A 26,315-nucleotide genomic window follows, 5' to 3' on the forward strand; every position below is an offset into this window, starting at 1 on the left:
TTTTGGCTTTCTTTCAACAATGGCTTTCTTCTTGCCACTCTTCCATAAAGGCCAGATTTGTGGAGTGCATGACTAATAATTGTCCTATGGACAGATTGTCCCACCTGAGCTGTGGATTTCTGCAGCTGCTCCAGAGTTACCATGGGCCTCTTGGTTGCTTCTCTGATTAATGCTCTCCTTGCCCGGCCTGTCAGTTTAGGTGTACAGCCATGTCTTGGTAGGTTTGCAGTTGTGCCTTATTCTTTCCATTTTCGGATGATGGATTGAACAGTGCTTAGTGAGATGTTCAAAGCTTTGGATATTTTAAACTTCTCCACAACTTTATCCATGACCTGTCTGGTATGTTCCTTGGCCTTCATGATACTGTTTGTTCACTAATGTTCTCTAACAAACCTCTGAGGGCTTCATAGAACAGCTGTATTTATATATAGATTAAATTACACACAGGTGGACTCTATCTACTAATTAGGTGGCTTCTGAAGGCAATTGGCTCACTAGATTTTAGTTAGGGGTATCAGAGTATACAAATGCACGCCACATTTTTCAGATATTTATTTGTTAAAAATTTTGAAAACCATTTATCATTTTTCTTCCATTTCACAATTATATGCCACTTTGTGTTGGTCTATTACATAAAATCCCATTAAAATACATTTACATTTTTGGTTGTAACATGACAAAATGTGGAAAATTTCAAGGGGTATGAGTACTTTTTTAATGCACTGTAAATTAGGGTCAATGAGTATGTGTTGAACTGAAAACAAGAGAATTCAGTATTACTTAATCTTCATGGTTCTATGTATACAGTTGTGGAGTTGCATGCTTTGTATTGGTAGCTTTTTATGGATTGCAGCTATATAACTTTTATCCATTGTTATTTCTTTGGAGTTTTTTTTCCACATTCTTGTTTGCACTGACACATCAAACGAAACGTCCTGCAAAGTTGTAGCATTGACTACCTGAGTCCCTACATCAGCTTTGTGAAATTCTTATGTCCTGTGATGAAGCAATTATATTTATAATTGATGTGTCTTGGGAGACATATAGGGCTGCCATCACTGGCCTCCTTTTGAAAACGCTAGTTTCTTGATTGTTATGCAGACTCTTTAGCTTTAATTTTTCTAATTCTCTGACCATGACAAAGTATGCAGATCAAAAAATTTGGAGAAAAGTCCCATGACTTGAACTGCATGCTTGTTCCAGGATGGTGGCTCAAAGTACAGAATCCAGAGGGTCAGCATGACAGATCATTATCAAAAGCAGAGGTCAGCAATGGCAGCCTCAATTTTTTGCATATGATGGAATTGTTTTTACACTTTTCATCGTTTTCACAGTCATTCGTGATATGTTTCAAAATGTATCTAAAGCCTAAACTTTTTTTTAGGTGAGGTTTGAATGGTCAGGGGTTAGAAGCCCTCACAAGTTTTAATTGCTGTTTGTGTCCCCTTTAGTGAATTTACTTTTTGTATTTGTCCTAGTGACCAATACTGGTCTAGTACACTACTTGAGTCACTAAAACAGGAATAGAGTGGAAATCTTGCAATGGAGACATTTGTTCCAGTGACAACTGTCCACAATGGGATTCCACTCACATTGGAGAGATTTCTCTTCACTCCCATTGTGCCTGTAGAACAGGAAGAGAAGAGAAGCCTTTTCCATAGAACACAAGTGGCAAAAGAAATCTGACAGGGTATTTAACCTTCTCTACTGCATCCAAAAGGAAAATAAAAGTTTTGACTTAGATATACTTTAACACCATGAAACATGGGCATCTGGGCTACACTGGAACATGAATTTCACTTATCTCTGCAATACCTAAACCCAATGCAGCAAGGAATGTTTCACACATACCCCCTTCCCAATAGGAGGTCATATATGTTCAGCTTGAAAAAAATAATGCATGAATAAATTGGCTTTGAGAAAGCTTAGCACAAATGACTTATGCAGATGCCACCTGTGTGACTGATGGTGAAGCTGTAAATCCTTGTTGTAGACTATGCTACATACAGTATGTCCTCTTCTGATGGATGCTCAAGTGAATTCCCCACTGTACAGTAAACCTAAGCATCACTCACGCCTGCACCTCTACCACTCAAGAGAAGCTTTGTATATTTTACAATGAACACAAGATGTTTGATTGGCCAAGGTGGAGACTCCGTTTTGGTCAAATAGTAAATGCCTTGCATTCATTGAAACCGATACAAGGCTTCTCCACAGTGGCATAGGTGTGAGTTTGGGAGACACTAACTTTAGTGCACAGAGAGAAAGTCGCTCAAGCACCTGTTGGAAGAGGATGCCACTTGTTGTACATAGCATAGGCTACAACACTGAATTACAGCTTCACTGTCAGCCACATGGAGGTGGCATCTGCATAATTCCTTTGAGTCAAGCTGGTCCAAAGTAAGTGTTTAAACTAATTTTATTTGTGAAGCTCCTTATGCTCCTAAAACCGTAGCAACTGAGGAAAGGGAAATTTCTTTCTTTGAAGGTAACCACATGGTAACTTTCTAGCTGTCATTAGAGCTAATGGGTCGCCACATAGCTATTTGTATATTGCTTCTATGGCTTCTCAGTCTCTTTCATCTTTCCGTCTACTTCATGCATATCTGATTATCATTTTCTTTCATTGCCTCTCTCCCTGTTTCTGATGTTGGCTCACTGATATTTGGTATTACTGGTTATTATCCTTGTTACAATTTGTGTTTTTGTGTACCTTGAAAAAAACTTCGATAATTACACAGACACATCTGAAAATAGCAACTCTAGGAAGGAAGTCTGCGGCTTCTGAAACTAATGAGGTGTTGTCACAAAGCTAAGCTGATGAGGTGTCACAAAACTTGTACATGCAGAACATCATTGTCAGATCAGCCTGCGTTAAGAACATTGTGCAATGGTAGATTTACCCACAGCAATTGGAATCTGAAATAGTGTCTGCAAAATTGTCTCATGATATAAAGGAAAAGTATACCAGTTTTAGGTCAGTGAATTACTTCTTAAAGTTTAAAAATGTTTAAAACAATATTTGATATATTTTATTTTTGGTATTTGTATACATTTTATTTACAGAAAAACATTACATGCAGGGTGCACCCAAGAACCTGTTGTTTTCAAAAGAATGAACACAGAAGCTGTTTGCCTTCAGACAATCTTTCTTGACATGCACCTAATCTGAACAGAGCAAGTGGGGAGTGAGAGGAATGAATGACTCCCCTGACTTGTTCAGTTGTGTCTGTACATTTCAGCTGTTGAGCTTTCTTTTCAAAAGAAAAGCTAAGAATTGACAGGTAAATGTAAAAAAGGAGCCTATTGTTCCACCTGCTGGCTGGAAATAAATATGAATTTTATTAATATGCAATATTTCATATGTACCAGAGTGAAAAAATATTTTTACAATTTTTCTTTCTAGTCCTGAACTGAAGGAAGCAAAATGTAAAAGACTCTACCTAGGCCAAATACATGCATATTGTGGCATTATACATAGAAGCTAGATCAAGAAAAATAATTAAATTCTAAGGTACACAAACAAATCTCAAAACACAATCCTGAAGATTTACCCTGATGACTACTGGAAGTGCGTTGAATTGTCAGAAACTAACCCCACCTATATCTAGCTATACCCTGTACAAATTTTCAGGCAAAACAAATTAAATTCGCTTAGTCGGTTGCCCTTTTGGCCATCTCCTGTCAGACATCCCTGAATTGAAAAATTATAGGAGCTGAGTGGAAAATTCGCAGACAAAAAGTGGCTGAATTCAATCAATTGGGGCAGCACACTGGCTAAATGGTTAGCACTTCCGCCTAGCAGCACTAGGGTTGTTGGTTCGAATCCTAACCACGGCACCACCTGCCTGGAGTTTGCATGTTCTCCCTGTGCCTGCATGGGTTTCCTCCAGGTACTCTGGTTTCCTCCCACACTCCAAAGACATGCTGGTAGGTTAATTGACTCCTGTCTAAATTTGCCCTAGTATGTGTATGTATGAATGTAAGTTAGGGATTGTATTAGGGACTGATGTGAATGTACAATATATATGTAAAGCGCTGCGTAAATTGGCAGCGCTATATAAGTACCTGTAATAAATAAATCAGCGTGCAACAGTAATTTTCAGGAAAAATACAATAGGAACAGTGGGAGATTCTTCCACCTGCACTGTATAGCTTGGATGGAGAAATCTCTGGCTGAATAAACAAAAAAAATCAGTATATGGCCAGCATTAGAGAGAAAAGGAAAGCTTGTTTTTTTCCATTGTATATGTTTGTACTTACAGTCAGGATTTACTATTTTATATATTATTGTTTCCTCTAAGGCTTAAACAGGGATTAAAAAAGGGATGGTGACTGGAAATACCATAATAGGGGTGCTTTGAGTCTGGGGCTGCTGCTGACATTGCTTATCATGAAGGAGAGTCATCTGTGAAAGCGCTAATGCCTAGAAAAAGACAGGCTCAATTCACTAAGATAGTCATTATTTGTTTATTATTTATTTTTTTATTTTTCAGCAATGAGAGTTAAGGAAAACTGAAAAAAGGGTCAGGTTAAAAATGATCATTATCCCCAAAACACATACTTCACAGCTTAGTTAATTGAGCCTAATGCACGTTCATTCACCCTTCTGTTTGTTGCACAGTAGTACAAAGAGAGGGTTGTGGGAAACAGAGGAAAGGAATAAGAAGAAGTCAGATGAGCAGTAGTGAGAAGAGAGAAAAAAAGGAAGTACGTGGAAGATTTAGGGCACATTAAGATAGGTGGGGATCTGTCCTGGACCTCACCTGCAGGAATATGTTTGTATGGCCACAGGCAGAAGTATGAATGGTCAATTTTGGAGATGATTTTGGTCAAGGCCTGCTGGGTGTATATAGCCTATCCAGAGTTGCAATACCTGTAAGAATTTCTCATATTTACCCAATAAGTTTTTTTTTATCAACCGCTTCCCGACCGCCCTATAGCACAGCAGAGCAATACAAAGCAGCCTGATTCCCTTGTAAAACACACACAGCACACAGTTAACCCTTTGATCACCCCAGATGTTAACCCCTTCCTGCCCAGTGCCATTAGTACAGTGTCAGTGCTTTTTATTAACATTGTATTAGTGTCACTGGTGATGTCAGTGACAGTTAGTCAGTTCCCACCCAGTGTCAGAATGCGCGCCGCAGTCCCGCAGTCCCACAATAAGTCACTGATCGCTGCTATTACTAGCAACATAAAAATATTCCTGTATATATACTGCCATTTGTAGACGCTATAACTTTCACGTAAACTAATTAATTTACACGTATTGGGATTTATTTTTGGCAAAGACATGTAGCAGAATACATTTTGGCCTAAATTTATGAAGAAATTTTATTTAAAATTTTTTTTTACTGGATATGTTTAATAGCAAAAAGTCAAAAATATTGTTTTGTTTTTCAAAATTGTCAGTCTTTTTTTGTTTATAGCGCAAAAAATAAAAAGGTGATTAAATAGCACAAAAAGAAATCTCTATTTTGGGGGAAAAAAGGACATAAATTTAATTTATGTACAACATTGCATGACCGTGCAATTGTTGGTTAACCACTTGCCCTCCTGAGGATTTATCCCCCTTCCTGACCAGGCCATTTTTTTGTGGTACGGCACTGCGTTACTTCAACTGACAACTGCACGGTCATGCAACGCTGCACACAAATGAAGTTTACTTCCTTTTTTCCTCATGAATTGAGCTTTCTTTCGGTGGTATTTGATTGCCTGTGTGGTTTTTATTTTTTGCAAAAAAAAAAAAAAATGACTGACAATTTTGAGAAAAAACAATATTTTGGACTTTTTGCTATTAAACATGTCCAGTAAAAAAATGTTTAAAATATAAAATTTTGTCATAAATTTAGGCCAAAATGTATTCTGCTACATGTCTTTGCTAAAAAAAATCACAATACATGTAAATTAATTTTTACTAGTAATGGCGGCTATCAGCGACTTATAGCAGGACTGCGGGACTGCAGCGGGAATTCTGACACTGAGGGGAACTGACATCCCTAGTGACACCAATACAGTGATCAGTGCTAAAAAAAAAAAGCACTGACACTGTACTAATGGCACTGCGTAGGAAGGGGTTAACATGTGGGGCAATCAAAGGGATAACTGTGTGCTGTATTACATAGTGCTGTGTCCGTGTGCTTCACTATAAGCACACTGCTTTGCATGGCATTTACTGTTTTACAGAAACTAGAGACTATTTAGCCTTGGTAAAAAAAAAACCTCCTTCATTCTGGGAAAGGAAAGCAGGCCATGCAAAGCAGTGTGCATGAGCTGACAGGGAGGAGAACAGTTTTTTTTACAAACAGATGTCCTCCCTATCGGAGATGCTTGGCAATCACCAGGCGCCAGCGAGTTATCACAGGCCAGGACCAGGTGATTGACAGCCGCAGCCGCGAATGGCGGCGCGGGTAGGGTGCATGTGCGCCTCATGCGCGCCCCCTACCCGGAAATGTAAAATCATGTGTATATATATATGTGATTTTGTGCACCCATGCTGCCCTGTAGCAGTGTATCTGCTATAAGGCGGTCAGGAAGCTGTTAAAGTAAAGCAGTGCCGTATGAAAAAAATGGCCTGTTCAGGAAGGGGGGTAAATCCTCTGGAGGGCAAGTGGTTTATGTTTACCTGCGTGTATTTTTAACCTCCCAATAAATATATGGTTGGAAATTTCCAGGCTTGGTTGTTTTTTTTGTTTTGCACTAAATATGTGATGCATTAGTGAACATTCTATATTTGATATAGCAATGTTTTAGGTAGCATGGTAAAAGGCTCTTTCATGAGTTTTCTGGAGATGGGCTGTCGAGTGGAATTTTCATTATACCTGCCTAAGACTTCGCTTACTCTTCTTCCATAAAGTTCCTATGAGGGAACTAGTCTTCACTTAGATGAGGCCAGGTGTGTGGGGTTCTTATTACATCTATGTAATGTCTAGTCACAGTGTCTAGTAACACAAATCATTCTTACTTTCCAAGGTTGATAATACCACGTGGAATCCCAGTAGGTGTGCTAAATGCTGGTAACAGTTTCTTCCCAAGACCTATTGCTTTTTCTCTGAAAACCTGAAAACAAACCATAGACACTAGTTAGTATGAATACAATCATGATGCAGTTAAAATTTCAGGATATTGTAGTTTTACACTAACATACATATCTTGAACCATCTTGTACTTTCCTCTGAGGGTCTGGGAAACACACATCACACTCTAATTGTACAATCTACTCTAGATTTACCAGTGTAATGCAAGGGCATAGCCACATACTTTGTTACCTAGAAAACCTGCAAGTGATATAGCCTTTGTTCTGTCCTCACATCACGTTTCCCTGTGTGTAACTCGACATGCAGCTAAACCCTCCTATTCTGCAATAAGCCAGACTGAATGTAATCTTGAAGCTTTCTTAACAAAACAGGGTGGAGTGAAACTATTAGGAAAAACAGATAAGAAATACATATAATCAATATATTAAATAAACAAACACAATGAAATTATTAAGCTGTGGTTGGCAATACGTCCATGCTCTTCAGTGATGCTGCCTGTAGGGGATGTAAGTTCAGTCCACAACATGTGCTGCAGAGAATTATGGCTGGTTCCTTTCACTCAGTTCTTAAAATGGAATCTGAGCTCCCAGGAAATACCTACTTTCCTTTCCCAGAATGAAGGAGGTTTTTTTTACCAAGGCTAAACAATCTCTAGTTTCTGTAAAACAGTAAATTTATTTTGGACTCTGTTTAGTGGCCAAATTTAATATTGCATAATGATTTTCCCTGCTGAAGGAAGAACAACCTTCCTTTCTGACACATACCTAACTTCAGTCTTTGTGCCTAAACATCTTTTAACCCAAAATGCTGGAAACATGCATAACAGGGTATAGAAAGTACTCTGTGATTGCCAATGTAGATGTGTACCAATGTATGGAAAGTACCCTGAGATTGCCAATGTAGATGTGTACCAATGTATGGAAAGTACCCCGAGATTGCCAATGTAGATGTGTACCAATGTATGGAAAGTACCCCGAGATTGCCAATGTAGATGTGTACCAATGTATGGAAAGTACCCCGAGATTGCCAATGTAGATGTGTACCAATGTATGGAAAGTACCCCGAGATTGCCAATGTAGATGTGTACCAATGTATGGAAAGTACCCCGAGATTGCCAATGTAGATGTGTACCAATGTATGGAAAGTACCCCGAGATTGCCAATGTAGATGTGTACCAATGTATGGAAAGTACCCCGAGATTGCCAATGAAGATGTGTACCAATGTATGGAAAGTACCCTGAGATTGCCAATGCAGATGTGTACCAATGTATGGAAAGTACCCTGAGATTGCCAATGTAGATGTGCCTTACCAACACCTCTTTTGATTTTTAAATTAAGCATGGTGTGCCTTCTTTAAAAGGGTTTGGACTTAATGATGTTTTTAAATATGCCTGAACTCCCCATATGCTATTAATATTGAGATTTATTGCTTGTGATTATTTCCCACGATCATGCTCATTGGTTATGTCATATTGAGGCGCCTAGTGTTTCCTCTCTATTTATCATTCAGCACATAACACATGTAGTACAAACAAAGCATCCTTATAACTTACTTATGTGATATGCAAGATATGCTTACCTTTTAGTTTTAATATGTTAACAAAAGAATACAATATCTCCTGCATTTAATTAAATAAGTTGATTTATTAAGGCAAATTAGCTGTTCACTTTGCAAGGGAATTTACCCCAGAGCTCTGCTGACTTCAATCAAGCAATCATGTCCAACCAAAAAAGCTGTTTTTCCTTGCATGTGGTTGGGTATTCTTTGTGAAGCAAAACTTCACCAAACCCTAAGCTCTGCGGAAAATGTTCTTTTCTAGTAAATTGAACAGCCTTGCCATTAGTAAATCAACCCCAAAAAGGTTGTTAACCACTTCCTGTCCAGACACTTTTACCTCCTTCCTGCCCAGGCCAATTTTCAGCTTTCAGCGCTATCACACTTTGAATGGCAATTGCGCGGTCATGGAACACTGTACCCATATGAATTTTTTACCATTTTTTTGAGACAGATAAAGCTTTATTTTGGTGGTATTTATTCACCGCTGGGATTTTAATTTTTTTTGCTATGTAAATGGAAATGTCCAAAAATTTTGAATTAAGTGTTTTTCTTATACAATTTTGCAAATAAATAATATTTCATCTTAAATCTTGTCCAAAATGTATTCCGTCATATTTTTAGTAAAAAAAAAAAATACGCCAAATTAGTTTATAACCAAAAATTATAATTTTTAAACATTTAATTTACATTTTTATTTTATTTGTTTATATTATTATTTATGTTTTTTTTAAAAAATACTGTCACCCTAGCAGTACAGTGTCACCATGGTGACACTGTACTACTTGTGGGGGATGATGAAGATTTTTTTTTTTTCTTTACAGTGATTGCTTTTACACCCATATAGGATGTAAAAGCAATCATTTCTCTTTCTCTCTGTCTGCATTCTTGCAGCCATTGAGAAATACTGTGTGGTCAGAGCTTGTCACATGGTACAAGGCTGTTGTGAATAGCATGTGACCTCTGTGATCATTCACAGATTTCACACGTAGTAAGCAATGATGTCACAAGTGACATCTTGCTTACTACTTTGCACGTGATCACTGATTGGCCAATCAGTGATCACATGATCGGGACCTCGTACAGAGGTCCCGTCCGACGATCGGTGTTTCACTGTGTCCGGAGGACACAGCGGGCACTGGATCGCGGTGCTGCGCGCTCCCAGGGAGTGCGCACAACTAGAAATAGCGGGTGCCGTTTATGAACGGCAACCTGCCCCTGCAGTGCCACCGTCCTGCCGTTTAAAAACAGTAGGCAGACGGCAAGTGATTAATCTAACTGAAAGGAAGGTTCACAATTAACAAAAGTCTACAAAATAATTTCACGAAGACACCAGTGTGTCATAATACCTGGAGAACTGCTGTGTCTAAGAGCATGTTCAACCTTTGACACTCCTTTGGGCTTCTCTGCTTATAGATAGGCAGATATTGTATCTTACAAAGACTGATGGTTGGTGAGAGATTTGTCCTTTCATCAAGATATGACTTTTCAAAGATCTCTATTCAAGATCAGGTGCTTAAGCGTTTTGAAGTATTTGCACTACTCTGGATTCTTATATGGCTCTGGTGCTGTGCCTACTCAGGATAAATTTATTGTACACTAGTCAGCTTACGAATATAGTGTTTATGCACACTGGTAACACTATTTAGGTCCCTGCCCCCAGATTTTGACGTGCATGTTGTGAGTGGTTAGTGTAGGGAGAAAGACCTCGCTTGTTAGGAACAATAACTAGCGGTAGTGGAAGATTTCAGGGTAGGGATTTGCTATCCTGGAAAGGAGCCTCCCTTCTTGGGAATGGACCAGCCAGGCTGCACGTCATCCTCTGAAACAGACGCTGTCGGCATCAATCTTCAGCCACATCTTTGACTGCATTGAACTGTGAGTTATTTCCCTAAGCGGCACTCTCCTGCTAGGGCATTTGTAATGCTGGCATTCTGCTCAATGCAACTTTCAAGTCTACTGAGACTCTGTGTGTTCACTACCGCTGCACTATGCTGCACCTACCCACACATCTACTACACATCTCATTTCAGACAAGATGGGGACATACATTGTAAGCTTGCTTGTTTGGTTTTCTCCTTTGTACAATGGAATTTTACAATGCTATTGCACTCTGGGAAGGCTTTTATTATGTCCTTACAAATTTGCCACAGTCTACTATTTTCTATGCTCCTTATATGTGTCTCCAATACCTAATGGGTTTTCTTTGATTTTATTCTTTTATATTAATCTTTCAACAAAAGCCTGCCTTATCATATAAATGAAGAAAGAATAAAAACTCTTTAGCATCAATCTACAAATTAAATTGTATTGAAATTGCGCTTTTTTCATTCTAAAATATAAACAGTTTAGTCAAACAAAAATACATCATAGTAACTTGTATGCACATAATGCAGAACATGATTTTCACCATTCAGACTTTGATTAATTTAATTTCTAGTTTGTGAATTAGTCATTTGAGACATTTCTCTTGAGGTTTTTGTGATTAACATTTCATGATCACATGTATTCTCTGCAATCAGCTGTGTTAAGAAGTTACTTGGGAAGTGTGTACAAAAATAGCATTGATTTCCGCCACTAGATTATTAAACAGATGACTTCTAGTTTAAATCTGTCTTTTTATGTCGTGGTATTTATAAATATGCATAACATAAACGGCAAAGAAATAAACACGGTTGCCAAATTCATTGCCAATGACTTTCCTTTTAAAAGTAATATAAAAGCCTCATGCTGCTATTAAAAATAGTCGTTCAAGAATAGAATTAATTTAGACAAGCAGGACCCATTTTCTTTACTGAAGCCCTATTATGTATAGATGCTAAATTCTTTCCCTGAGGAGGCTTGACCAGAGAATGCCTGGAAAGGTCAGGGAATACATAAAGACATACAATTGTTACCCGTAAAGAGCAGAATTGGTCTAAGGTAATCTTTATGCCTGTTAGCACCTTTATAAGAGCTATTAGAGGGTAGTCCTGCTCTGACTGACACTTAATTTCATTTGAGATTATCATGCCTGGTTTAATATCATATGTGACAATTTTTAATGGTCCTTCACCCTTTGGTGGAACTAAAACACACAATCCTCGTTAATTGAATTTACAATTTATCAGATCAGGTGGGGGTGCAGAAAGCACCTTTCACATGTGGGTAATAGAGGATTAGATATGAGTGAGTGTAACAATGAATACAGTCACATAACTGTAGCACTGCATTAAAATGATACAAACATCTCTAAAATCAGAACAAATTGCTTAAATAATATATGAAAATGGATTATATGAAATGTCATCTGATTACTAAATAAGTCTATGCAGGCTTGCTTTATAGTCTCAAAGTAGATATAAAAAGCAAATCAATAAATGAAAAAAAAAACTCCAGCAAATCAAACAATACATTTAAAACAAGGATATAGCTTGTTATGTTGTTTATGTAATCATAAAATGAAAAGAAAGAAATTTAAAGAAGTGTGTATAGCAGTCTGTTGAAAGCTTTGAGTGCCTTGGCTGAATTGACCGTTTAACTGGAGGTTACTTTTAGAGATGAGCGAATTATTCAAAAATTCGATTCGGCTGATTCAACGAATTTGCGGAATAAATTCGATTCGATGCGAATTTATTCGCTGCGAATTTAACTTATTAAAAGGGTTTCTAGGCTTCAGAGAGCCTTTATATTAGTGCAGAACACTGTACCTTTAATTTAAATGCCCTTGGAGTCTGCTGGGGAAGAGAAATAATACTGTCAGTCAGTATGACATGCAGATGAGTGCCGTCGATCTTAGAATCACCGCACACTTCACTCATTTGGGCAGTCACGGGGCACGACGAAGAAGAAGAAGAAGAAGAAGAAGAATGAAAAGAAGAAGAAGAAGAATGAAAAGAAGAATGAAAAGAACAGGAAGAAGAATGAAAAGAAGAATGAAAAGAAGAATGAAAAGAAGAAGAAGAAGAATGAAAAGAAGAAGAAGAAGAATGAAAAGAAGAATGAAAAGAAGAATGAAAAGAAGAAGAAGAAGAATGAAAAGAAGAAGAAGAAGAATGAAAAGAAGAATGAAAAGAAGAAGAATGAAAAGAAGAATGAAAAGAAGAAGAAGAAGAATGAAAAGAAGAAGAAGAATGAAAAGAAGAATGAAAAGAAGAATGAAAAGAAGAAGAAGAAGAATGAAAAGAAGAAGAATGAAAAGAAGAATGAAAAGAAGAAGAAGAATGAAAAGAAGAAGAAGAAGAATGAAAAGAAGAATGAAAAGAAGAAGAATGAAAAGAAGAATGAAAAGAAGAAGAAGAAGAATGAAAAGAAGAAGAAGAATGAAAAGAAGAATGAAAAGAAGAATGAAAAGAAGAAGAAGAAGAAGAATGAAAAGAAGAAGAAGAAGAATGAAAAGAAGAATGAAAAGAAGAAGAAGAATGAAAAGAAGAAGAAGAAGAATGAAAAGAAGAATGAAAAGAAGAAGAAGAAGAATGAAAAGAAGAATGAAAAGAAGAATGAAAAGAAGAAGAAGAAGAATGAAAAGAAGAAGAATGAAAAGAAGAATGAAAAGAAGAAGAAGAAGAATGAAAAGAAGAAGAAGAAGAATGAAAAGAAGAATGAAAAGAAGAAGAATGAAAAGAAGAATGAAAAGAAGAAGAAGAAGAATGAAAAGAAGAAGAAGAATGAAAAGAAGAATGAAAAGAAGAATGAAAAGAAGAAGAAGAAGAATGAAAAGAAGAAGAAGAAGAATGAAAAGAAGAATGAAAAGAAGAAGAATGAAAAGAAGAATGAAAAGAAGAAGAAGAAGAATGAAAAGAAGAAGAAGAAGAATGAAAAGAAGAATGAAAAGAAGAAGAAGAAGAATGAAAAGAAGAAGAAGAAGAATGAAAAGAAGAAGAAGAAGAATGAAAAGAAGAATGAAAAGAAGAAGAAGAAGAATGAAAAGAAGAATGAAAAGAAGAAGAAGAAGAAGAATGAAAAGAAGAATGAAAAGAAGAAGAAGAAGAATGAAAAGAAGAAGAAGAAGAATAAAAAGAATAATGAAAAGAAGAAGAAGAATGAAAAGAAGAAGAAGAAGAAAGAAAAGAAGAATGAAAAGAAGAAGAAGAAGAATGAAAAGAAGAATGAAAAGAAGAATGAAAAGAAGAAGAAGAAGAAGAAGAAGAAGAAGAATGAAAAGAAGAATGAAAAGAAGAAGAAGAAGAATGAAAAGAAGAAGAAGAAGAATGAAAAGAAGAATGAAAAGAAGAAGAAGAAGAATGAAAAGAAGAATGAAAAGAAGAAGAAGAAGAATGAAAAGAAGAAGAAGAAGAATGAAAAGAAGAATGAAAAGAAGAATGAAAAGAAGAAGAAGAAGAATGAAAAGAAGAAGAAGAAGAATGAAAAGAAGAATGAAAAGAAGAAGAAGAAGAATGAAAAGAAGAAGAAGAATGAAAAGAAGAATGAAAAGAAGAATGAAAAGAAGAAGAAGAAGAATGAAAAGAAGAAGAAGAAGAATGAAAAGAAGAATGAAAAGAAGAAGAAGAATGAAAAGAAGAAGAAGAAGAATGAAAAGAAGAATGAAAAGAAGAAGAATGAAAAGAAGAATGAAAAGAAGAAGAAGAAGAATGAAAAGAAGAAGAAGAATGAAAAGAAGAATGAAAAGAAGAATGAAAAGAAGAAGAAGAAGAAGAATGAAAAGAAGAAGAAGAATGAAAAGAAGAATGAAAAGAAGAAGAAGAATGAAAAGAAGAAGAAGAAGAATGAAAAGAAGAATGAAAAGAAGAATGAAAAGAAGAAGAAGAAGAATGAAAAGAAGAATGAAAAGAAGAAGAAGAAGAATGAAAAGAAGAAGAATGAAAAGAAGAATGAAAAGAAGAAGAATGAAAAGAAGAATGAAAAGAAGAAGAAGAAGAATGAAAAGAAGAAGAAGAATGAAAAGAAGAATGAAAAGAAGAATAAAAAAAAAAGAAGAAGAAGAATGAAAAGAAGAAGAAGAAGAATGAAAAGAAGAATGAAAAGAAGAAGAATGAAAAGAAGAAGAATGAAAAGAAGAAGAAGAAGAATGAAAAGAAGAATGAAAAGAAGAAGAAGAAGAATGAAAAGAAGAAGAAGAAGAATGAAAAGAAGAATGAAAAGAAGAATGAAAAGAAGAAGAAGAAGAATGAAAAGAAGAAGAAGAAGAATGAAAAGAAGAAGAAGAATGAAAAGAAGAATGAAAAGAAGAAGAAGAATGAAAAGAAGAAGAAGAAGAATGAAAAGAAGAATGAAAAGAAGAAGAAGAAGAATGAAAAGAAGAAGAAGAAGAATGAAAAGAAGAATGAAAAGAAGAAGAAGAAGAAGAATGAAAAGAAGAAGAAGAAGAATGAAAAGAAGAATGAAAAGAAGAAGAAGAAGAATAAAAAGAATAATGAAAAGAAGAAGAAGAATGAAAAGAAGAAGAAGAAGAAAGAAAAGAAGAATGAAAAGAAGAAGAAGAAGAATGAAAAGAAGAAGAAGAAGAATGAAAAGAAGAATGAAAAGAAGAAGAAGAAGAATGAAAAGAAGAAGAAGAAGAATGAAAAGAAGAAGAAGAAGAAGAATGAAAAGAAGAATGAAAAGAAGAAGAATGAAAAGAAGAAGAAGAAGAATGAAAAGAAGAATGAAAAGAAGAAGAAGAAGAATGAAAAGAAGAAGAAGAAGAATGAAAAGAAGAATGAAAAGAAGAAGAAGAAGAAGAAGAATGAAAAGAAGAATGAAAAGAAGAAGAAGAAGAATGAAAAGAAGAATGAAAAGAAGAAGAAGAATGAAAAGAAGAATGAAAAGAAGAAGAAGAAGAATAAAAAGAATAATGAAAAGAAGAAGAAGAAGAAAGAAAAGAAGAATGAAAAGAAGAAGAAGAAGAATGAAAAGAAGAAGAAGAAGAATGAAAAGAAGAATGAAAAGAAGAAGAAGAAGAATGAAAAGAAGAAGAAGAAGAATGAAAAGAAGAAGAAGAATGAAAAGAAGAATGAAAAGAAGAAGAATGAAAAGAAGAAGAAGAAGAATGAAAAGAAGAATGAAAAGAAGAAGAAGAAGAATGAAAAGAAGAAGAAGAAGAATGAAAAGAAGAATGAAAAGAAGAAGAAGAAGAAGAATGAAAAGAAGAATGAAAAGAAGAAGAAGAAGAATGAAAAGAAGAATGAAAAGAAGAAGAAGAATGAAAAGAAGAAGAAGAAGAATGAAAAGAAGAATGAAAAGAAGAAGAAGAATGAAAGAAGAAGAAGAAGAATGAAAAGAAGAAGAAGAAGAATGAAAAGAAGAATGAAAAGAAGAATGAAAAGAAGAATGAAAAGAAGAAGAAGAAGAAGAATGAAAAGAAGAAGAAGAATGAAAAGAAGAAGAATCAAAAGAAGAAGAATGAAAAGAAGAAGAATGAAAAGAAGAAGAAGAATGAAAAGAAGAATGAAGAATGAAAAGAAGAATGAAGAAGAAGAATGAAAAGAAGAAGAAGAATGAAAAGAAGAATGAAAAAGAAGAATGAAAAGAAGAAGAAGAATGAAAAGAAGAAGAAGAAGAAGAAGAAGAATGAAAAGAAGAAGAAGAATGAAAAGAAGAAGAATTCCAGTACAGCAAAAAGTGTATCTGCAGAGAGCTCCGCTATTTCTGACAGTTCTCTGACAGTTCCTTCACATTTACAGCGGTTGAAACATTGTATCTATTTGTTTCCGAATGAAAACATCTGTATCCTAAATGGAAACAAATAGATACAATGTTTCAACTGCTGTAAATGTGAAGGAACTGTCAGAGAACTGTCAGAAATAGCGGAGCTCTCTGCAGGGACACTTTTTGCCGGCTGTAGAAGGGATGAAAATCGGCCGATCGGGAAAAATTCGATTCGTGCATCCGAAGTTTGCTAATTTTCGGATTCGGTGCGAATTGAATTTTTCCTAATATTCGAAACGAATTCCACTTCGCCAAGTTCGATTCGCTCATCTCTAGTTACTTTGACTGTCTTGCATTTTATCAGTGAATTCCATTTGGAGTTTCTCGAACATCTGTTGTATACTGTTTAAATGGCATGTTTGCTTGTAAATTTAGAACTCCCTTAATTTTTTTTTATCCCAATTGACTGCAACCCGGAATAATCCAAAAGTCTTGAAAGGATATGAAGGGACTCTTTTCTTTAGGTCCCAAAGTAAGAGGATAAGATCATCAGCATATATTGCAAGTTTTTTTTCTTGTGGTCAAACTTTAATCTCTGCCACCAAAGCAGAACATCTAAGGTTCATGGCACTGGGCTCCATCATTCAAGCAAACAGGGCTGGTGATACAATTACACCCCTGCCTAATGCCCCTCTCCACCAGAAATGAAGAGGAGACGTTCTCCCCTAACTTTACCTGAGCTGTTGGAGATTTATACAATATCTCATTCCATCTGAAGGGGAAGGACCCACATCAACCTAGTAGTTAGTATTTTTTTTTACAGAATCTTAACATCATAGTTTAGCAAGAAATTAGGTTCGTACGATGTGCAACTTAACAGGTCTTTCCTCGGCTTGGGAATTAAGACAATATGCAAGTAATACATAGATGGTGGTAATTCAATGTGGTCTGTGCAATTAGTGTATAGTCTTTGAAGCTTGGGGGCAAAATCAGGAGCATACAAAATTCTCTAATTTCTAAGTGAATAATTATTAAAGTGCAAGATGCTGCACTTAGCTGTAATCCACCTAAAAGCACTGTATAATTATTTGGCAAATCTATCTTGATATCGTTCCCTGTGCCCTTTTTAGTAATAAGCACTGGAAGTATCAGTTGTGATTGTTAATTACATGGATAGAAATCATTACATAAACATACAGATTTTTACACTTACCTCTTTCCCTGACAGGTAGTAAGCAGAGAGCAGTCCTCCAATGTAACGAATGTTAACTTCAAACAAAGAGGCCTCTCCATTCTAATAATTAAAATATATGTATATTGTAAACTAATAGAGTTGGTTACTCATTCATTTTGCAAAATATAGCCAATCACAAGCAATGAAACAAACAGTATTTTTGCTTGCACTTAATTAGATGATGGAAGTCACAAACGTGTGACGGTATTTGCTAAACTAAAGGAAAATTCTCTTGCAAAATGAAAATTCACTTAGCTAAATGAACAGCCTATTTCACTAGAAAATTAACCCAATAGTGTTTACTAATGAACTTGTTTCAGCGTAAAGATTCATTTATGCAAATGGTTCAAAAGTGTATAATAATAAAAAAATATTCTGCAATACTGACATTACTTTAGCTTGTTTATTTAACAAAACAATTCAAAGAACAATACGTATGTATGGTATCCAATGAATCCATATATCAACTTTTCCTCAATGCTTGCTCAGATTAAGTGCTCGTTTACACTGAAATTTGGTGCGGGAGAGCCGTGCTCCCATGTGGATTCCCGCACCGTGTTCCAATCGCAATGCCCTTGCAGTCTGCTGCGTGGGTCAGTTAAAGTTAACGACACCTCGAACGCAGGTTGCAAATGCATGCTGTTTCCTTCACCAAACTGCATGGTACAAAGTAACATGGGATGCGGTAGCCGTGCGTTTAAAAAAAGTAGTGCATACACTATTTTTAGCATGGTGCAGTGTGATTTCATTCCATTCAAATGAATGGGCATGAAATTGCACTGCATTGACCCGCATATGAATCGCACAGGGCGTTCTTGTGCGATTCATATCAGGGCATAGTGTGAACCGGCCCTTACAATGAACAGAAGAGGGGAACTGAAAGGGGACAAAAAAGCATTTGCCCCCCTGGGCCAGTACAAATAAGATATGTTGGGCTGGTAGCCTTGAATGGAGATATTCCCCAATTCAAATTTCAATTAGAGCAAGAACTGCAGTCAGTGACACATTATTTGTGACAATTGTATGGTATTTTTTATGTAAATCTGTTTCATTTTCACTGAGCAACAGTCATTATGTTGCTCCTAAAGTACTTCATTGTTTACAATTCGTGTTTTCCAATACCCTTTTTGAATATATAGCAACTATATACAAAAAAATCATGTCCCTTAAGACAATAACCATCTTGGCACGCTGGTGTACTGTGCATTTCACTGGCCCACAGAAAACTGCCACTGTCATAAAAGAGCTAAAGTTCCCAGGTCCCCTTCTGACACTTGATATTACTTAGAACCAGCAAACACAAATGCTCCTGCGCTTGGGGATGGACTCGATGCAGGCTACAACCCCATTAAGAATGTCCTGGAACATGCACACCTTGCTGCCCTCAAATAGACCGGGGGAATCCAAATATACTGAATGAGGAAAGAATAAACAGAGGGCGCACAGCCTAGTGCATTACCATAAAAAATGTTTAATAAGAAATAAAGTAGGTGTTGTACTCAAAAACGACAATAAAGTCAAGGCACATCATAAAAAAAACAGCTGGGTCAACACCGTGCTGAGTAACAGTCCGCAATAGGGAGTGTAGACATCCAATAGGCTGACGAGTTTCGAGGACTCTGGCTCTGAGGAAGAAGCAAGTCCTCGAAACGCGTCAGCCTATTGGATGTCTACACTCCCTATTGCGGACTGTTACTCAGCGTGGTGTTGACCCTGCTGTTCTTTTATGATGTGCCTTGACTTTATTGTTGTTTGTGAGTACAACACCTACTTTATTTCTTATTAAACATTTTTATGGTAATGCACTAGGCCTGTGTGCCCTCTACTTGATATTACTTGATATTACCATTTGCATCATTAAAGGATAACCATACCTATAAAATAACACTATGTACCTGTCAGCATTTGGAAATATGTGTTCCAGCAGACTAGCAAGTCTGAGACACCAGAAGCCCTCGGTCAGCATTGTCCTGACCCCTGCCCACCCCTAGCATACAGCTGGGATAAAGGAAGTTTGGCCTTGTGATGTGGGGTTTAATCTTCACCATAAGCCACATGTCAAAATTTCCCCCATATAACAATGGCATGTTAGGGGTACGTGAATGGATTCACAGTGTGGAAATCAATTGCTCTGGATACAGTGCCTTGAAAAAGTATTCACACCCCTTGAAATTTTACACATTTTGTCATGTTACAACCAAAAATATAAATGTATTTTATTGGAATTTTATGTGATAGACCAACACAAAGTTACACATAATTGTGAAGTGGAAGGAAAATTATAAATGTTTTTCAAAATTGCTTACAAATAAATATCTGAAAAGTGTGGCATGCATTTGTATTCAGCCCCCCGAGGCAATACTTTGTAGAACCACCTTTCAGTGCAATTACAGATGAAAGTCTTTTTGGGGATGTCTCTACCAGCTTTGCACATCTAGAGAGTGAAATGTTTACCTATTCTTCTTTGCAAAATCGCTCAAGCTTAGATTGGATGGAGAGCATCTGTGAACAGCAATTTTCAAGTCTTGCCATAGATTCCCAATTGGATTTAGGTCTGGACTTTGACAGTGCCATTCTAACACATGGATATGCTTTGATCTAAACCATTCTATTGATCTCTGGCTGTATGTTTAGGGTTGTTGTCCTGCTGGAAGGTGAACCTCTGCCCCAGTCTCAAGTTTTTTGCAGACTCTAACAGGTTTTCTTCTAAGATTGTCCTGTATTTGGCTCCAACCATCTTCCCATCAACTCTGACCAGCTTCCCTGTCCCTACTAAAGAAAAGCATCCCCACAACATGATGCTGCCACCACCATGTTTCACAGTGGGGAAGGTGTGTTCAGGGTGATGTGCAGCATTTTGCTTTTAGGCCAAAAAGTTGAATTTTGGCCTCATCTGACCAGAGCACTTTCTTCCACATGTTTGCTGTGTCCCCCACATGGCTTCTGACAAACTGCAAACGGGACTTCTTATGGCTTTCTTTCAACAATGGCTTTCTTCTTGCCTCTCTTGCATAAAGATTAGATTTGTGGAGTGCACGACTAATAGTTTTTCTATGGACAGATTCCCACACTTGAGCTGTGGATCTCTGCAGCTCCTCCACAGTTACCATGAGCCTCTTGGCTGCTTCTCTGATTAATGCTTTCCTTGCCCGGCCTGTCACTTTAGGTGGATGGCCATGTCTTGGTAGATTTGCAGTTGTGTCATATTCTTTCCATTTTCGGATAATGGATTGAACAGTGCTTACTGAGATGTTCAAAGCTTGGAATTTTTTTTATAACCTAACTCTGCTTTAAACTTCTCCACAATTTTATCCCTGACCTGTCTGGTGTGTTCCTTGGCCTTCATGATGCTGTTTGTTCACTAATGTTCTCTAACAAACCTACTGTATTTACACCCCAGTTATATCAAAGCCGATTTTGAAATCGTGCGACTTACAGTGAAGTCTCACGATTTCAAAATTGGGCAACCTGCCGATTTCATTGCAATTTGCAAGACATACGAAATAGATGTCTATGCAAGTCGCAACAAAAGTAGTGCAACAAGTCGGAAATGCACCGATATGACTGCTCTAATAGCGGACAATAGGGTGTGACTTGGCATACGATTTGCAAGTCACCTGGCATGCAAATCACATGCCAAATTGCCCCTGATGTGACCGGGGGCTTATACTGAGATTAAATTACACACAGGTGGACTCTATTTACTAATTAGGCGACTTATGAAGGCAATTGGTTCCACTAGATTTTAGTTAGGGGTATCAAAGTAAAAGGGGCTGAATATAAATTCACACCACACTTTTCAGATATTTATTTGTAAAACGTTTTTAAAACCATTTATCATTTTCCTTCCACTTCACAATTATGTGCCACTTTGTATTGGTCTATTACATAAAATCCCAATAAAATACATTTATGTTTTTGGTTGTAACATGACAAAATGTGGAAACTATACCAACTTTTCTTGATTGACCAACTTAGTTAGAAAAAAATCCCCCCTTCAATTTTGAACTTGCTTGATACTCTTGAAAAACATGATACTCAAACGAAATCATGGAAATCTTCTTACCACATTCAGATCTAGGCTGCTTCCAATCCAATTTTCGGCATGCTCAAACTCTTCCTTCAAATCCATAATAAAAAGTGTGTCCAGAGCATCCACAATGGTAGCTCCTTTCAGTCCACCTGTTTGGGAGTGAGACTCATTTGTAAAGTGCTGGCCAATGTTGAACAATTGAATCTTGGTTATAAATAAGACTTGAAACTAAATATAGACCTGTAATTAATCTTCATGTGAAGTCTGCTGAAGAGTCAGATGATGACCATTTACTGATACAGTGGGACACATGAAGACATACTGATGTACCCCACTATAATTTACAGCGCTGAGCAAACCTTTTAGCACTATATAAATACTGTATAATAATAATACCCTAACCCATAACAATTGAAGAGCAAGTCTAGGTGACAAGTCAACTGAATCAGTTCACTAAATGTATCCTGGTGAAATACACTACACCAATCATCCTGAGAATACCTCTGAAGGTCACAGAGTGTATTACCTGAAATTATTGATGTGTACCTTCCTCTGACCCTTTAATTCATGTATCGCTAAACAAGTTAAAAGGCAGGTGAGAATCTGGTTGGTGGCTGTGAAAATTTCCTAGAGCTGGCGGTCTGTTATTTTTACATCTGGTTTTCTGAATGTGAGGGGCAGCAAGGATACCATTAGAGATGAGCGAATCGAAGTAGGCGAAGTGGAATTCGTTTCGAATATTAGGAAAATTTCGATTCGCGTCGAATCGAAATTTTTCCTAAAATGGCGGCGACATGTGCGGCGACGGAGCGGGGATGTCTGGGAAGGCGCGCAGACAAGGCGCGCTGACCCATAATGCATTCATTCATGACATGTGATCGCATTAGCCAATCAGCAGCCAGCCAGCCAGCACAGTGTAATGGTCGAGCTATAAATGGCGGCCATTTTAGAATTCTCCATTTGCCTCCAGTCACTCAACAGAGGCAGACCTGGCTGTATGCAGGGAGAGAGTTAGGGACAGAGAAACGTTACTTAGGGACACAGAAACGTTAGTTAGGGCCACAGAATCGTTACTTAGGGTCATAGAAACGTTACATAGGGCCACAGAAACGTTACTTAGGGCCACAGAATCGTTAGTTAGGGCCACAGAAACGTTACTTAGGGACACAGAATTGTTACTCAGGGACAGACAGAATTGTTACTGAGGGATACAGAATTGTTACTGAGGGCCACAGAATCGTTACTTAGGGCCACAGAAACGTTATTTAGGGCCACAGAATTGTTACTTAGGGACAGACACAGAATTGTTAGTGAGGGACACAGATTTGTTACTGAGGGCCACAGAATCGTTACTTAGGGCCACAGAATTGTTACTTAGGGACAGACACAGAATTGTTATTGAGGGACACAGAATTGTTACTAAGGGCCACAGAAACGTTACTTAGGGCCACAGAAACGTTACTTAGGGCCACAGAAACGTTACTTAGGGACACAGAATTGTTACTCAGGGACAGACAGAATTGTTACTGAGGGATACAGAATTGTTACTGAGGGCCACAGAATCGTTACTTAGGGCCACAGAAACGTTACTTAGGGCCACAGAATTGTTACTTAGGGACAGACACAGAATTGTTACTGAGGGACACAGATTTGTTACTGAGGGCCACAGAATCGTTACTTAGGGCCACAGAAACATTACTTAGGGCCACAGAATTGTTACTTAGGGACAGACACAGAATTGTTATTGAGGGACACAGAATTGTTACTGAGGGCCACAGAAACGTTACTTAGGGCCACAGAAACGTTACTTAGGGCCACAGAATCGTTACTTAGGGCCACAGAAACGTTACTTGGGGCCACAGAAACGTTACTTAGGGACACAGAATTGTTACTCAGGGACAGACAGAATTGTTATTGAGGGATACAGAATTGTTACTGAGGGCCACAGAATCGTTAATTAGGGCCACAGAAACGTTACTTAGGGCCACAGAATTGTTACTTAGGGACAGACAGAATTGTTACTGAGGGACACAGATTTGTTACTGAGGGCCACAGAATCGTTACTTAGGGCCACAGAATTGTTACTTAGGGACAGACACAGAATTGTTACTGAGGGACACAGATTTGTTACTGAGGGCCACAGAATCGTTACTTAGGGCCACAGAAACGTTACTTAGGGCCACAGAATTGTTACTTAGGGACAGACACAGAATTGTTATTGAGGGACACAGAATTGTTACTGAGGGCCACAGAACCGTTACTTAGGGCCACAGAAACGTTACTTAGGGCCACAGAATTGTTACTTAGGGACAGACACAGAATTGTTACTGAGGGACACAGATTTGTTACTGAGGGCCACAGAATCGTTACTTAGGGCCACAGAATTGTTACTTAGGGACAGATACAGAATTGTTACTGAGGGACACAGATTTGTTACTGAGGGCCACAGAATCGTTACTTAGGGCCACAGAAACATTACTTAGGGCCACAGAAACGTTACTTAGGGCCACAGAATTGTTACTTAGGGACAGACACAGAATTGTTATTGAGGGACACAGAATTGTTACTGAGGGCCACAGAACCGTTACTTAGGGCCACAGAAACGTTACTTAGGGCCACAGAATTGTTACTTAGGGACAGACACAGAATTGTTACTGAGGGACACAGATTTGTTACTGAGGGCCACAGAAACGTTACTTAGGGCCACAGAAACGTTACTTAGGGCCACAGAATCGTTAGTTAGGGCCACAGAAACGTTGCTTAGGGACACAGAATTGTTACTCAGGGACAGACACAGAATTGTTACTGAGGGATACAGAATTGTTACTGAGGGACACAGAATCGTTACTTAGGGCCACAGAAACGTTACTTAGGGCCACAGAAATGTTACTTAGGGCCACAGAATTGTTACTTAGGGACAGACACAGAATTGTTATTGAGGGACACAGAATTGTTACTGAGGGCCACAGAACCGTTACTTAGGGCCACAGAAACGTTACTTAGGGCCACAGAATTGTTACTTAGGGACAGACACAGAATTGTTACTGAGTGACACAGATTTGTTACTGAGGGCCACAGAAACGTTACTTAGGGCCACAGAAACGTTACTTAGGGCCACAGAATCGTTACTTAGGGCCACAGAAACGTTACTTAGGGCCACAGAAACGTTACTTAGGGCCACAGAAACTTTACTTAGGGCCACAGAATTGTTACTTAGGGACACAGAATTGTTACTCAGGGACAGACACAGAATTGTTACTGAGGGATACAGAATTGTTACTGAGGGCCACAGAAACGTTACTTAGGGTAACAGAAACGTTACTTAGGGCCACAGAAACGTTACTTAGGGCCACAGAATTGTTACTTAGGGACAGACACAGAATTGTTACTGAGGGACACAGAATTGTTACTGAGGGCCACAGAACCGTTACTTAGGGCCACAGAAACGTTACTTAGGGACACAGAATTGTTACTCAGGGACAGACAGAATTGTTACTGAGGGACACAGAATTGTTACTGAGGGCCACAGAACTGTTACTGAGGGCCACAGAACTGTTACTTAGGGCCACAGAAACGTTACTTAGGGCCACAGAAACGTTACTTAGGGCCACAGAATCGTTACTTAGGGCCACAGAAACGTTACTTAGGGACACAGAAACGTTACTTAGGGACACAGAATTGTTACTCAGGGACAGACACAGAATTGTTACTGAGGGACACAGATTTGTTACTGAGGGCCACAGAACCGTTACTTAGGGCCACAGAAACGTTACTTAGGGACACCGAATTGTTACTCAGGGACAGACACAGAATTATTACTCAGGGACACAGAATTGTTACTGAGGGACACAGAATTGTTACTGAGGGACACAGAATTGTTACTCAGGGACACAGAATTGTTACTGAGGGACACAGAATTGTTACTGAGGGACACAGAATTGTTACTCAGGGACACAGAATTGTTACTCAGGGACAGACACAGAATTGTTACTCAGGGACAGACACAGAATTGTTACTGAGGGATACAGAATTGTTACTGAGGGCCACAGAAACGTTACTTAAGGCCACAGAAACGTTACTTAGGGCCACAGAAACGTTACTTAGGGCCACAGAATTGTTACTTAGGGACAGACACAGAATTGTTACTGAGGGACACAGAATTGTTACTGAGGGCCACAGAACCGTTACTTAGGGCCACAGAAACGTTACTTAGGGACACAGAATTGTTACTCAGGGACAAACACAGAATTGTTACTGAGGGACACAGAATTGTTACTGAGGGCCACAGAACTGTTACTGAGGGCCACAGAACTGTTACTTAGGGCCACAGAAACGTTACTTAGGGCCACAGAAACGTTACTTAGGGCTACAGAATCATTACTTAGGGCCACAGAATCGTTACTTAGGGCCACAGAATCGTTACTTAGGGCCACAGAAACGTTACTTAGGGACACAGAAACGTTACTTAGGGACACAGAATTGTTACTCAGGGACAGACACAGAATTGTTACTGAGGGACACAGATTTGTTACTGAGGGCCACAGAACCATTACTTAGGGCCACAGAAACGTTACTTAGGGACACCGAATTGTTACTCAGGGACAGACACAGAATTGTTACTCAGGGACACAGAATTGTTACTGAGGGACACAGAATTGTTACTGAGGGACACAGAATTGTTACTCAGGGACACAGAATTGTTACTGAGGGACACAGAATTGTTACTCAGGGACACAGAATTGTTACTGAGGGACACAGAATTGTTACTCAGGGACAGACACAGAATTGTTACTGAGGGATACAGAATTGTTACTGAGGGCCACAGAAACGTTACTTAGGGCCACAGAAACGTTACTTAGGGCCACAGAAACGTTACTTAGGGCCACA

The 26,315-nt window shown here is 37.9% G+C and overlaps 1 protein-coding gene across 1 annotated transcript in view; it reads right to left on the reverse strand.

Annotated features, from left to right (window-relative positions):
- The window catches only part of MAN1C1 (mannosidase alpha class 1C member 1), a 151,380-nt gene that overhangs the window by 58,339 nt on the left and 66,726 nt on the right, over positions 1-26,315 (reverse strand). Inside the window, exons 4-6 of the mRNA XM_089665166.1 lie at positions 21,462-21,577; positions 17,375-17,455; positions 6,968-7,062 (exon numbers count right to left, since the gene is read on the reverse strand). Of these exons, the coding sequence (XP_089521292.1) occupies positions 6,968-7,062; positions 17,375-17,455; positions 21,462-21,577 (292 nt within the window). The remainder of the gene's footprint in view (positions 1-6,967; positions 7,063-17,374; positions 17,456-21,461; positions 21,578-26,315) is intronic.

Source organism: Staurois parvus, unplaced genomic scaffold, assembly GCF_062004578.1.
Source record: "Staurois parvus isolate SC_StPar_1 unplaced genomic scaffold, SC_StPar_1.0 ptg002140l, whole genome shotgun sequence".
Lineage (NCBI taxonomy): Eukaryota > Metazoa > Chordata > Amphibia > Anura > Ranidae > Staurois > Staurois parvus.